Here is a 15,147-nt window from a genome sequence, read left to right on the forward strand (position 1 = left end):
GTTGAGTCCGTTGTCGTCGTCGGAGGAGGACAATAATAAAAACAACAACAGCAGCAGCAGCAGCACCAGCAGCAGTGTCCAGGCCACTGTACCTGCAGCCGTGAGCCAGGCGACTACCGTTATTACCCTCACGTAGCCTACATAATGACATTCTGGACACGTAACTCACGTTGGATATACAGTAAATGCCATGATGAGGGAATTAACCACCCCGGAGCGCAAGAGCACATTTGGGGTTTAAGGTATAAAGCATTTACAACTTAACTATATTATTTCTCTAATAGTCACTATTGCAGTGAGAAATAATATAGTATTTACTAATTACTATGGCCGCCGTGCCAACTGAACTGCTGAATGCTGCTGCAATTTAATGTTAGATATTAGATTCTGACGGGGAGGGATCTATGATGAATGATGACGATACAACACCGGGGTCGCCGAGCCCAGCTGCGCTGTCAGCTCGTCTGTTGTATAATAGGGCTATAATTTATATGTTTTGTTTTGATATCGGCGCCTTGCCAATGTCATGTGTAGCCTAAATAGGCCTATGCCTTTTTATGATGCATTTTGTCAGTTTGTTCATATAACTTGCGTGTGGAGAGGGAAAGTAAAAGCCACTTTTCCGTGTGAAAATGCGCGAACACGCGCACGAGGCACATGCACGCGCATGAGTCCAAATCTGTGCTCCCCCACCTGGAAACAAAGTTAGGCGCCCCTGTCGACACTATATATATTTATAATAATACAAAAAGAACAAAGATCTTATTTTGAAGTCCACCGACCGGGAATAGTGTTCTAATACTTCTAATGGCATCAAATCAACATTTTAAATGTTTTTTATGCACATGCATTCCATATAGGGCTAGACCACACATGGACAAATGACAGCATATTTTTTTTCTTAAAATAAATAAAATATTGAAGGTGTTTTAAACAAAAACATTTTCTATAGAGGGCAACTATTACATATGAAGGCACATTTGGCTTATTAGCCAGGGATCCTTTTAACAATAACAACAGGGTTGACCATGTACGCCTACTGCTCGTCAAAGACAGGGTCCATAACTCCATATCTTCTGACATTTAGGGTCAGATCATAGACAATACAAGCTAATGCTGACCAACAGGGCAAGAACAAAGGTGAATTCTGACTTCATACTTAGACAGCCATGTCTGACAATAAACCCAGAGCCATGTTGTTACACCTCTGACCTGCAGAGTGTGCTGTTGAACAACAAACAGAGGCATCGCCTCTTCCTCTAAGAAAAAGCCTGTCAAATATAGGCCCTCATTTATCAACCGTGCGTACGCCAAAATATGGGTGTACGCCGAAATTACCGCAATTTTCGGCATTTACGATTTGCGCCAACGTTTGTTTTTGATCTTGAGCCAAGACAAAAACCACGTCTGGTCGGGAGCTGTCGTACGCTTTGTCCTCACCTGTTTTTCTGTCGTAGAACAGCGGAGCAGCATTGTTTGACCAGCTGAGAGGCTGTCACAGGCATCGAAACATATGTATTCACTCCTAAAATGTTTATATAAAACTATGTATAGTATATGGGCTAAATGTAAAAAAGAAAAAAAAAGTAAAGGAGTAAAAGGAATACATCAACGATGTGTCTTTGTGTCATATGAAATTAGTAGGAGATTTCCAACTTTACAAGCAAGCAATTAAAATTGCAAGTTAGATGCGTAAGCCATTTAAACAGTGTTTTGCATGATGAGCGCATACATGCGAGGATTTGGGCTGTCTGTGCTGAAATATTTCCATGGAGAGTATAGTGCAGCGCTGAAGCTGCGGAGAGTCCCAACTTGGGTAGCCTACTGTAGCCGAATCTACAGCAGGCCGATGTCTTTCTGGAGTTACAGTATGTGCAATCTCCTCCTCGTTTAATAAACCCGACGCGTCGCTCGAATGCCAAATGTGCCGTGCCAGCGCAAGTGGGAACGCATCGGAGATAGTATAGCCTAAGCCAGCCTGCAGCCCACCACACCAACACCACTGTCCAGTGCCACATGAGGCTATACGGTTTTGGCTGCAATATTCATATAATTGACAGTTGACAGCGAGGCAATTTAAATAGACTGTCGGACGTGCATGGTCAATTGGTCACGGTGTCACGGACGGACCACAGTGATAGAGAGAGACAGACAGGACAGGAGATGCACCTTGCAAAACAGCAGCGCGTGCGCGCCTATTTGTTATATAATTCATGGTTCACAGGTTCAGGTTTTCGTTCACTAATATATCTTGTTGTATATTAAATGAATAAAGACTTTAATAATTTAATATACAACTAACAACACAGTGATAGTTGCTTGCAAATTGCGATATGTGCGTGCGTGCGTGCGTGCGGGGGGTGAGGCGTGCAGCAAGGGAAGCGAAGCGAGAGGAGAAACAGACAGGGTAGTCCTACAGCTTTATTTAATTCATGCAGGTTTATTTATTTAAGATACAACAAGTTGCGTGTGCGTGCGTGCGTCTGTGTGTGTGTGTGTGTGTGTGTGTGTGTGTGTATGGGAGGGGGCAGCAGAAACTTTTTTTCCCCTGTAACCATGGTTTCCAGGTCGTATTGCAGTTGTTCATGTCGCAAAACCGAGGGCGCGGCTAGATTTTATAGGGCGTGCCAGATTGATTTCAGCCGTCACATTTATCACTGCTAGGAATGAAATTAGGAAGGAACAGCTGTCTACGATCACTTTGTAAATGCCGACCCGACGTGGGTGTACTACGAATCCTACACTCGAATTTGGGGCAGAATTTGCACTCGATTGATAAATGAGGGCCATAAAGTCTAGTGCATGGCAGAGGCAGAGTTTACAACTATCTGTGACCAAAGATGACGGCTTCCTTTCTCGACTTTCAGGAGGTGTAGTTCCAGACTCTATATAGCATTCAGGAGGAGTAGTTCCAGACTCTATATAACATTCAGGAGTAGTTCCAGACTCTATATAACATTCAGGAGGAGTAGTTCCAGACTCTATATAACATTCAGGAGGTGTAGTTCCAGACTCTATATAACATTCAGGAGGTGTAGTTCCAGACTCTATATAACATTCAGGAGGTGTAGTTCCAGACTCTATATAACATTCAGGAGGTGTAGTTCCAGACTCTATATAACATTCAGGAGGTGTAGTTCCAGACTCTATATAACATTCAGGAGGTGTAGTTCCAGACTCTATATAACATTCAGGAGTAGTTCCAGACTCTATATAACATTCAGGAGGAGTAGTTCCAGACTCTATATAACATTCAGGAGGTGTAGTTCCAGACTCTATATAACATTCAGGAGGAGTAGTTCCAGACTCTATATAACATTCAGGAGGTGTAGTTCCAGACTCTATATAACATTCAGGAGGAGTAGTTCCAGACTCTATATAACATTCAGGTGTAGTTCCAGACTCTATATAACATTCAGGAGGTGTAGTTCCAGACTCTATATAACATTCAGGAGTAGTTCCAGACTCTATATAACATTCAGGAGTAGTAGTTCCAGACTCTATATAACATTCAGGAGTAGTAGTTCCAGACTCTATATAACATTCAGGAGTAGTTCCAGACTCTATATAACATTCAGGAGGAGTAGTTCCATACTCTATATAACATTCAGGAGGTGTAGTTCCAGACTCTATATAACATTCAGGAGGAGTAGTTCCAGACTCTATATAACATTCAGGAGGTGTAGTTCCAGACTCTATATAACATTCAGGAGGTGTAGTTCCAGACTCTATATAACATTCAGGAGGTGTAGTTCCAGACTCTATATAACATTCAGGAGGAGTAGTTCCAGACTCTATATAGCATTCAGGAGTAGTTCCAGACTCTATATAACATTCAGGAGGTGTAGTTCCATACTCTATATAACATTCAGGAGGTGTAGTTCCAGACTCTATATAACATTCAGGAGGTGTAGTTCCAGACTCTATATAACATTCAGGAGGTGTAGTTCCAGACTCTATATAACATTCAGGAGGAGTAGTTCCAGACTCTATATAGCATTCAGGAGTAGTTCCAGACTCTATATAACATTCAGGAGGTGTAGTTCCAGACTCTATATAACATTCAGGAGGAGTAGTTCCAGACTCTATATAACATTCAGGAGGTGTAGTTCCAGACTCTATATAACATTCAGGAGGTGTAGTTCCAGACTCTATATAACATTCAGGAGGTGTGGTTCCAGACTCTATATAACATTCAGGAGGTGTAGTTCCAGACTCTATATAACATTCAGGAGGTGTAGTTCCAGACTCTATATAACATTCAGGAGGTGTAGTTCCAGACTCTATATAACATTCAGGAGGAGTAGTTCCAGACTCTATATAGCATTCAGGAGTAGTTCCAGACTCTATATAACATTCAGGAGGTGTAGTTCCAGACTCTATATAACATTCAGGAGGTGTAGTTCCAGACTCTATATAACATTCAGGAGGTGTAGTTCCAGACTCTATATAACATTCAGGAGGTGTAGTTCCAGACTCTATATAACATTCAGGAGGAGTAGTTCCAGACTCTATATAACATTCAGGAGGTGTAGTTCCAGACTCTATATAACATTCAGGAGGAGTAGTTCCAGACTCTATATAACATTCAGGAGATGTAGTTCCAGACTCTATATAACATTCAGGTGTAGTTCCAGACTCTATATAGCATTCAGGAGTAGTTCCAGACTCTATATAACATTCAGGAGGTGTAGTTCTAGACTCTATATAACATTCAGGAGGAGTAGTTCCAGACTCTATATAACATTCAGGAGATGTAGTTCCAGACTCTATATAACATTCAGGAGGTGTAGTTCCAGACTCTATAAAACATTCAGGAGGTGTAGTTCCAGACTCTATATAACATTCAGGAGGTGTAGTTCCAGACTCTATATAACATTCAGGAGGTGTAGTTCCAGACTCTATATAACATTCAGGAGGAGTAGTTCCAGACTCTATATAACATTCAGGAGGTGTAGTTCCAGACTCTATATAACATTCAGGAGGAGTAGTTCCAGACTCTATATAACATTCAGGAGATGTAGTTCCAGACTCTATATAACATTCAGGTGTAGTTCCAGACTCTATATAGCATTCAGGAGGAGTAGTTCCAGACTCTAGCATCCAGATATATTGTGAAATAGTTGTGTGGCTATGCGAGACGGTCGTCGACCCAAAAATGGGTCCCGACCAATGTGGTTTGGGACGCAAGTGAGCTGAAAGTATACCTGCTGGCTAGATGGATGTTTAGGGGCGGCGGTGGCTCAGGGGTAGAGTGGCTGGATCGCAACCGCAAGGCTGCCAGTTCGAACCCGGGCTCCCCCAGAGTTGGTGTCGAAGTGTCCTTGAGCAAGACACTGAACCCCTAATTGCTCCTGATGTGCTGGTTGGTGCCTTGCATGGCTTCTGCCGCCATCGGTGTATGAATGTGTGTGTGAATGGGTGAATGTAATGCACAATCTATGTAAAGCACCTTGGATAAAGGCGCTATATAAATGCACCATTTACCATTTACCATGTGCAACATGTAGCTTCGGCAGTGACGGCACGGCTATGACGATGAACCACCCATCCATCTTCAACCGATTATCAGGAGTCGGGTCGCGAGGGAAACAGCTCCAGAAGAGAGCTAACTTCATCCTGGGGGATCCCGAGGCGTTCCAAGGCCAGTTTGGAAATATCATCCTCCCATCTGATCCTTGGTCTGCCCCGGGGGTCTCCTTTCAGTGGGACATGCACCGAGGACCTCCCTAGGGAGACGCTCGGGAGACATCCTTAAACCCATTTTGACCTGAGATCAGATTCTAAAAATGTCTTCTACATCCTGACAGTTTTCTGAAAAAGCTATGTTTCTATGTCAGTCGTTCTTCGATTTTTCAAAAATAGCAGACCTACAAGCTCGTAGCGCGCCACTCGGTGGCGCGCTATGAGCTTGTAGATCTGCTATTTTTCAATAGCTAAATCATAACATAATGCTAACACCAAAAGGGGTTCCCGCCCAAAATGAGCTAGGGAGACGCTCGGGAGGCATGCTTACTAGATGCCCGAACCACCATGAATGTGAACAAAGGCCACAAAGTCACCGACATAATAAAACATCACCTTCAATAAACAAGTTATAATAATTTCTGTTTAATTATAATCAAGAAACAATAATACCCAGCAAAAAACCAAACCCACGTTCTTATCATAATTACGAGCAAAACAAGGTACGAATGTGATCATAGAGTCTCTGTCCTCGGAGAGGTCTGAACTGGGTCTGTGCCCGTCAATCAAAGTGATAAGTAAAGATTGTCATCTGCTGAACGAAAACAATAATAAAACATGTTAGAATCGAGCCTGAGCATGAGCCGTCTGCAAAAAAGCACTGTATTACATTATTATTTTTGTCTTCCATCACAAAATGATTTGTTTAAAAACAAAACAAAATAAATCCCTTCTGTTAAACACACCTTAAGGGCCCGGGGTTATTTCATCCATTAATAAAATGTGCCCAGCGTTTATAGCGCCCCCCGGAGCACTTTTACCGACGGACCGGATGTTGTCCCGGATGTGGCTGTAGCAGCTAAGTGTAGCCAAAACACTCTCGATGCGACCGACAACAACGGGAGGCAAGATTAAATCTAACGTGGTTAGCGACTGGACAGCGTCTAACAGATAATCTTTAGACGGGATGATTTAGATCGCAAGTTTTAAGATTTTCGTTGTCGTCGGCTAAACAGGGGGGGAACATTTTCGATGACGTCTCACGGTTGCGCAACATCGAGGATTGCGCAACAAGCGCTCCTATAGGCTGTGGAGCGATGCGACCGGTTTTGATATCATTAATCTCCGCCTTGTTAATCAATCTCCGTCAGGGGCATCAGACCGTACTAAGTACCCGGACGGAGATCTCCGCCCCGGGCCCTTAACCCATTTAGGCCCGACGTCGAAATTTAAAAAATGTAAATCATGACAGTTTTCTGAAAAAACCTGTGTTTCCATGTCAGTGGTGCTCAACCTTTTTCCTGTATTTGGCCGCCGACCCCTATCTGAAAATATGTTGTTCCAGGGACTCCCCCAGAAGCAAAGATTTGAGTTAAAAACGTTCGCTCTGAAAGAATATATATTCAAAGATTTGTGCCACATTTTCAAGATTTTTCAAAAATAGCAGACCTACAAGCTCGTAGCGCGCCACTCTGTGGCACGCTACGTAGATCTTCTATTTTTCAATAGCTAAATTATAACATAATGCTTAAAACACCAAAAGGGGTTCCCGCCCAGAATGTGTTAAGGTGTAAATAGCGGCCGTTTCTCTCAGCACCAGAGCGATTATTAGTCGACAAATCACGTTGATTGTAATAATGAATTAAATGCAGGTAAAAAAAATGAGTGGTGTAAGGTATTATATAGCCTGATCAGCTGTGGTCTGACGTAATGAAATCACACCCGTGTGAACTGAGTGACCATAGCAACCATGCTAATTTTTTTGGTACGAACAAACACGTGGACACGTAAACTAACAAAGCCAGTTGTTGGAGTGGTTTACACTCACAATTCCTGATACATGTTCCGTCATATGATGATGTCATGTGATGATGTCAAATGATGATGTCACGCACACCAAAAACAGCCGATCTACAAGCTCACAACGAGGTGCGGATGTGACGCTATGTGAGCTTGTCGATCGGCTATTTTCGGCACGCGCCATAACGCTACGGTATAAATGGGGCTTAACAGTGTGACGCGAGGTAAGGCTTGTTGAAAGAACACATCGCATCATGCGCTGGGAGTGTGTCTAGAAGGAACTTTAGTCAAAGTAATGCATTTTGTTGTATTGCACCCATTGCCAAAATATTTGGTCATTACAGTAACTCAGCTCATGGCTGAACTCGTTTCAATTTAACTCGTTTTTTTTCTTCTTTGGTCCTTTTGATCATAATAGATATACACAATGAGTATAAAGATCAGCATTATTATAGCAATTATAAAAAAAAAAGCACTTCTTGGGGCTGAGCGACGACACATAATTAAGGCCATGTTAAAAAAACGGACTAAACGTTCGGATCAAAGATAAATACAGCAGCGAAGTACATCACACGACGTAAAATCGCGACTTGGTTTACGCGGTCTAAAAAGTGGTGGTCGACCGCAGAAAAGCGTTTGATCTGTTTAATTCCCGTCATGCATTTCTATGGTGAATAATAATTGGAGGATATAGCGCTGCTTTTCCCCAGTGCCGACTTTTGCCAAGCATCATCATCGTCGTGTTCCAGGGCTCTCGATGTCCGGCGTTATTTTTTTTTGTTATTTCTTTTGGCAGAGCACCCTATAATAGGGAGCTTCAAGCTGAAAATAGTTTCGGAGAGAATCGAGGCGCCGCTCGTCATTTTTTGGTTTGACCCCTCCTAGCCGTTTGGTGAAAAACCCGGTCATTTCTTAAAAGACTCCGACTTGGAAATCGATACCACGGCCATGAGAAGAAGTTCCGTGTTTACCGTAATGTCAGCTATACGCCGTTTGTGCTAATAGTAAATGCAAATGACAGCATCGTTCCAGCAACGGTTCATATGGTTTTAACGCTGCGGGCGTCAATAAACAACTCGCTGTGCTCTTAGTATAAGAAGCGCTCTGGAGATAACCAAAAGCACAAAAATAATAAAACACGGACAGAAAAGGAAGGCATGGGGTCCAAGTCCCGCTCATGTCGAGGCCTCAGCCACAGTGTTAGGAGAACAAACAGGACCAGGTGGAGTGTTCCAGGTGGACCAGGACCAGGACCAGGTGGACCAGGACCAGGTGGAGTGTTCCATGAGTCTCTTTGGGAATCCAGCTTGATATTCTTTGGAGTTTTTTTGAACATTAACCCATTTTTGACCTGCGACCAGATTCAAAAAAATGTCTTCTACATCCTGACAGTTTTCTGAAAAAGCTACGTTTCTATGTCAGTGGTTCTTCGATTTTTCAAAAAAAATAGCAGACCTACAAGCTCGTAGCGCGCCACTCGGTGGCGCGCTATGAGCTTGTAGATCTGCTATTTTTCAATAGCTAAAGCATAGCATAATGCTAACATCAAAAGGGGTTCCCGCCCAAAAATGGGTTAAACGAAGTTGTGCCGTGGACCACGTGAATAAGAGGGGGGGGGGGGGGGGGGGGAACAGTTATTGGGTTGGATGTGATGACCATCACAGCACAGTGTTCTCCGATTGGATCTCTGCCTCCTCCGTGGGTGGGTTTGGGGAGGAGTCGGGGGCGGGCTCATGACCAGCAGAGCTCTCCCCCTGTTGGTCCACGGCAATCACAGGTACGAAGGCTCGTCCAATCCCCTTCGTGAAGAACAGCCCTCCGTCTGTAAAAAAAAAAGGCCAATCGGAGAGAGAGAGAGAGAGAGAGAGAGAGGTCAACGGCGCAATCGGCGTCCTCAACACGCCACCAGAAAGACGAACCGGGCCAAAACACAAACACCACCACAGACTCTTTGGTTTTGCTTTTCCGCAACGTTTCCTGCCCAATTTTGTGGTTGTCAATTGAGCGTCGCAGTCCCGCCCCCTACCATGGCCCAGGAAATTAATCCCAATGCATTTTCCTCATAGACATTTCAAAAAGTAGTTATTTAAAGACGGTTACGCCGCGGACAAAGCCAAATCGAGTCGTGACAACTCATGACAACACAAACAATATTTTGGACCAAACAAATAATTACAAAGAAGACAAAAAGTGTTGTAACCTGCCGTTTTTTTCTTCTTTCTAATTATTTGTTCGGCCCAAAAGATTGTGTTTGTTGTCATGATTTGTCACGACTCGAGTTGGCTTTGTCCGCGGCGTAAACGTCTTTAAATAAATACTTGTCTATGAGGAAAATGAACGGAGAATCATTTCCTGGGCCCTGGTAGGGGGCGGGACTGCGCCGCTCTATTGGCCCTCATGTGTACTGCAGTCCCTTGTCATGATGTAACTCATTAATACCTCCAGTCAGTCCTTTGATTAGAAACTTACATTCCAAAATATTCTCCTCATAAAACAATGAAAATGATTTTACTTTTGTTTGCATTTGCTTATGGAATATCAACTTCTAATCAGTCCACCAACTGTTGCCGGCAAATATTTGAAGTTACATAATGGCAAGCCCAAACATCGACCATATAGTAGTCCTTTCGATTTAACCCATTTTGGGCGGGAACCCCTTTTGGTGTTAGCATTATGTTATAATTTAGCTATTGAAAAATAGCAGATCTACAAGCTCATAGCACGCCATCGAGTGGCGCGCTATGAGCTTGTAGGTCTGCTATTTTTTTGAAAAATCGGGATGTAGAAGACATTTTTAGAATCTGATCTCAGGCCAAAATGGGTTAAGGAACACACACACACACACACACACACACACACACACACACACACACACACACACACACACACACACACACACACACACACACACACACACACACACACACACACACACACACACACACACACACACACACACACACACACACACACACACACACACACACACACACACACACACACACACACACACACACACACACACACACACACACACACACACACACGTCTTCTCACTGTGTGTAAGACACTAAGGATTGCTTCCAAGTTCCTATACATGTCGTAGGTCATTGAATTTACAGTGTCACAATGAACAACACATTTGGATTCTAATTCAGATATGTTGGTTCAATAATAACACACGCATACAATTTGTATAGCGATGTTCTAAGTGCGCAAAGTTGCTTTCTGTGTTAAGAGCGTAATCCTTGGTGCCACAACTCATCGCTTTTTCTAGATGTACCCCCACGCCAGGAGCACTAGAACATGTGCACTGCAGCGTCCAGTTGGAGATGTAATGTCTGTTAGTTAGTTGGGTTAGGCAAGTTAGTAAAGCAAAAAAAGGCAGGCGTTACCGTTAACAGCCAAAAGCCAGCCCAGACCTCAGCAACCACATGCATGTCAGCAGGCCTGTCACAGTTATTACACAGGGGTTGAATTGTTGATGAATTTAATGCATAGGGCCACAAGGGAAACAAGTCCCCAAGACTTTTTTGTGCTATCCTTTTAGCCTAAATGTTCGGGAAAAGAAAAGAAAAAAAAATCGATCCATGGCCTGGTGGCAATTGTTTGAGCTAATTGCACTTATTTTGCACATGTCGTTGCTCGTGATCGTTTAACCATTTTCATTTTGGTGTCACTATTTTGGGCCTTTAGGGTAAAAGTAAAAAATTTAGAAGCATAAATAGCAGTTCTACAAGCTCACGGAGCATCGCATCATGATTTCTTTTAATATTTCTGTTATTTGTCAAACATAAATGTAATTTTCATTCACAAATATTGGTAGGACAATACATGGCCTGCGTAGGTTTTACGATAACGACAGCCATACATGTTAGCAACTGCTGGGAGAGCAAGAAGGATTAGTGGGTTTACTAATGCAATATACTACAGTACCGTACATAGAGTACAGTATTGGTATATTGTACATGGATGGACATACAGCAACACATAACAGCATGCCGCATTCTCTTCTGTTATTTGTCTTTCATCCTCCATGATCCCGTGCACACACACACACACGCGCACGCACACGCACACACACCCTCCCTCTGTCAGGTGGAAACCATATCTCCTAAAACTGTTACTTCCCAGGATTCAAATTCAAAAGTCGACCAAATCGACAAGCTGGAACTGAGCTTGTGGATCTGCTACTTTTGATGCTTTTGTGCAGCGTTGTTTTTGGCAGCAAATTTCTATTTTAGTTTTAGTCGTAGTCTCTTGAATGGCTTTCATTTAGTTTGAGTCACATTTTAGTCACCCGGAATGTTTTAGCGTTAGTCTAGTTTTAGTCGACTAAATATCATAAGATTTTAGTCAACTAAATCTACAGGTGATTTAAGGTGGCCTTGCACTAGCCGGTAATCGGGCATTTTTGACGCTCGGGGGGTGCCCGACCGCTCAAAGCGCGATCGGGATCGGCCCGATCAACATCAAGAATGTTTGATATTTGCTCTGCCCCGCTCCGATTATCCTGTAGTGTGTGGTGCTATCAGAAAATCGGCTAGTGTAAGGCCACCTTTAGTCGACAAAAATGTGTTTTGTTGGGCCTTGATGCCGTCGTAATGGCTGATTTTATACTTGCTGATTTTATACTTGCTGAAAATAGCCGATCTACAAGCAATGACTTATCCTGGATCTCTTGTCCACTAGTCCCTTCCCAACAATTTAGTCTAGTTTTTATTTGTCGACAAAATCGACAGTATATTTAGTCATAGTTTTAGTCATCGTAGCTTAGTTTTCCTTTAGTTTCCATTTAGTTTTCGCCAGTGAAAAAAGGTAGTCGACGAACATTCTCCGTCTCAGTTTTAGTCGACGAAAACAACACTGCTTTTGTGTGATGCTGCTGTAGTATGATCAAGGAGGGCGTTGGTTAATTCACGGGGGGAAACAAGCAAAAGTTAAAGGAGCATTCAGTGATTTGGGTGATTTGGAAAACCACCCAGTCCGCCCGGTAACAAAATGTGCACATGCACGCTCTACAGTGGGGGGAAGTGCAACAGGCCAACAGCATGTGCACCCCAGTCGATCATGATTGGAGGAAGGCCCCTCTCATCCTGATTGGATGAAGGCTTTGCCACCCGCCACCAAAACTGAAACTAGGGTTTTTTGACCCCAGGGGCTCACTGGGGACAGGGAGGAACTCCTTATATGGTCAGCACACTCTATAGTAGGGAGGATTATCCAGAAAAAAAGAAAAAATAAGTGATATTTGAATGAAGTAAAATCACTGAATCCTCCTTTAACATATAAGGAGATAAGAGGTTTCCGCTCGACAGCAAAGACACACACAGACTGCTGCACGACGACAACAACAACAACAACAAGACATGCAGGCCAATCGGAGGTGTTTAAACGCGTTCAGCCAACCAACCAGGGTCCTCTTACCATCACCTGCCTTTCAAAAGCTCATCTTAAAGGCAGGCCCGAGCAGCTCACACATCTGCAACGTTTACAGAATGTTCCCATCATGCATTGCTTTCAGAACAACACCACACAATTTACAGTTGGAGGCCATCGATATTGTCCTTTTCTTTTTGCTGAGGTTTGCGTGATCTGCGCAAAAGGACAGTTAACCCATTTTGGGCGGGAACCCCTTTTGGTGTTTTAAACATTATGTTATAATTTAGCTATTGAAAAATAGCAGATCTACAAGCTCATAGCGCGCCACCGAGTGGCGCGCTACGAGCTTGTAGGTCTGCTATTTTTGAAAAATCGTGAAAATATTTATTTCAGAAAACTGGAGGATTTAGAAGGATTTTTTTAAATGTTGAGGTCAGGCCTAAATGGGTCAAATGATAAGGGACAATATCGGTGGCACCCAACTGTACATTCAAGGGCAAGCTGGACGGGAGGCGGTGAAACCCACGAACAGCCAAGAATTACTCACGAACGATGAGGTGAAATCACATGATACCGGATGCTCACGGTATCATTCAACAGGCAGTGCTTTCAGTCGTTACGCAGTTCAGACTAACAACGTTAAGCAGAAGTTAGTGACCATTAATATTATTATTATTATTAGGGGACTGCAGGCTCACGCCCATGGCTTATCCACCGTAGTCTGAAGACTAGATGTTTCAGACTGCACCTCACCCTCCTAGCACTCACCTCTTCAGACTCACCCCCCCTAGCACTCAGCTCTTCACACTCACCCCTTAGCACTCAGCTCTTCAGACTCACCCCTAGAACCCACCCCCTAGCACTCACCTCTTCAGACTCACCCCTTAGCACTCAGCTCTTCAGACTCACCCCCTAGCACTCACCCCCTAGCATTCACCTCTTCAGACTCACCCCCTAGCATTCACCTCTTCAGACTCACCCCCTAGCACTCACCTCTTCACACTCACCCCCTAGCACTCACCTCTTCACACTCACCCCCTAGCATTCACCTCTTCAGACTCACCCCTTAGCACTCAGCTCTTCAGACTCACCCCCTAGCACTCACCCCCTAGCATTCACCTCTTCAAACTCACCCCCTAGCATTCACCTCTTCAGACTCACCCCCTAGCATTCACATCTTCAGACTCACCCCCTAGCATTCACCTCTTCAGACTCACCCCCTAGCACTCACCTCTTCACACTCACCCCCTAGCACTCACCTCTTCACACTCACCCCCTTGCACTCACCTCTTCAGACTCACCCCCTAGCATTCACCTCTTCAGACTCACCCCCTAGCATTCACCTCTTCAGACTCACCCCCTAGCACTCACCCCCTAGCACTCACCTCTTCACACTCACCCCCTAGCACTCACCTCTTCAGACTCACCCCCTAGCACTCACCCCTTCACACTAAGTGTCTCTGGATACACAGTGTGTGTCTGCTAAAAGCCTAAACTGCACCAGTTGTAATTCTAATGGTCTTGTAGAATATTTCCACTCCATCTGGATGTGATGAACGAACGTTCCATTCATTGTGACTGTACAAACGCTCCAGCGTACGTTGTGACCACAACGGAAAGAAGCTCTCCAGCTGGTTATCCTTTTTGACAGATTATGTACAAAAAACATGTTCATTTCTGTCAGTAAAAACGTCAATCGACCAAAGAGTTGGGCCAAAGACGAGTTTCCTCAAGGAATTTTTTTATTTTTATGCACACACACAGTCATACGTCGGCACGCATGCAATGCACATAAACACACACACACGTTCACTAGGGCTGTCAGGTAGGTGTCAGATTGTAAAGATAAATTAGTAGTAGGTGTGGCTCACTGGCTGCTACTTAAGCAATAAGCCACGAGAGGTCTCAGGTTATCGGGTATTTTCCAATGGCTGGGAGGTGTAGGCAGACCCGACGCGCCTTTTTTTTTTACGTCGAAAAAAAAAATCGCTCTGAAAAAATATATATTCAAAGATTTGTGCCGCATTTTTACGATTTTTCAAAAATAGCAGACCTACAAGCTCGTAGCGCACGCCACTCGGTGGTGCGCTATGAGCTTGTAGATCTGCTATTTTTCAACAGCTAAAGCATAACATAATGCTTAAAACACCCGCCCAAAATGGGTTAATTCAACCATTCAAACACAGAGAATTAGCGCAAGTGAACTCCACGGGGCACCGGTTTATGCTTTTGTCTAAATCTCATGGCCGCAACGGTACTGATGTATAATATACTGTACTG

General features: G+C 43.8%; 1 protein-coding gene across 1 annotated transcript in view; it reads right to left on the reverse strand.

Moving 5' to 3' along the window:
• Nucleotides 1–6,095: 6,095 nt before the first annotated feature.
• The window catches only part of LOC306937256 (uncharacterized protein), a gene marked incomplete at its 5' end in the record, with an annotated part of 51,641 nt that continues 42,589 nt past the window's right edge, over nt 6,096–15,147 (reverse strand). The window contains one exon of the mRNA XM_079520923.1: nt 6,096–9,307. Within this exon, the coding sequence (XP_079377049.1) occupies nt 9,144–9,307 (164 nt within the window). The 3' untranslated portion in view covers nt 6,096–9,143. The remainder of the gene's footprint in view (nt 9,308–15,147) is intronic.

Source organism: Electrona antarctica (assembly GCF_951216825.1).
Source record: "Electrona antarctica genome assembly, chromosome: 14".
Lineage (NCBI taxonomy): Eukaryota > Metazoa > Chordata > Actinopteri > Myctophiformes > Myctophidae > Electrona > Electrona antarctica.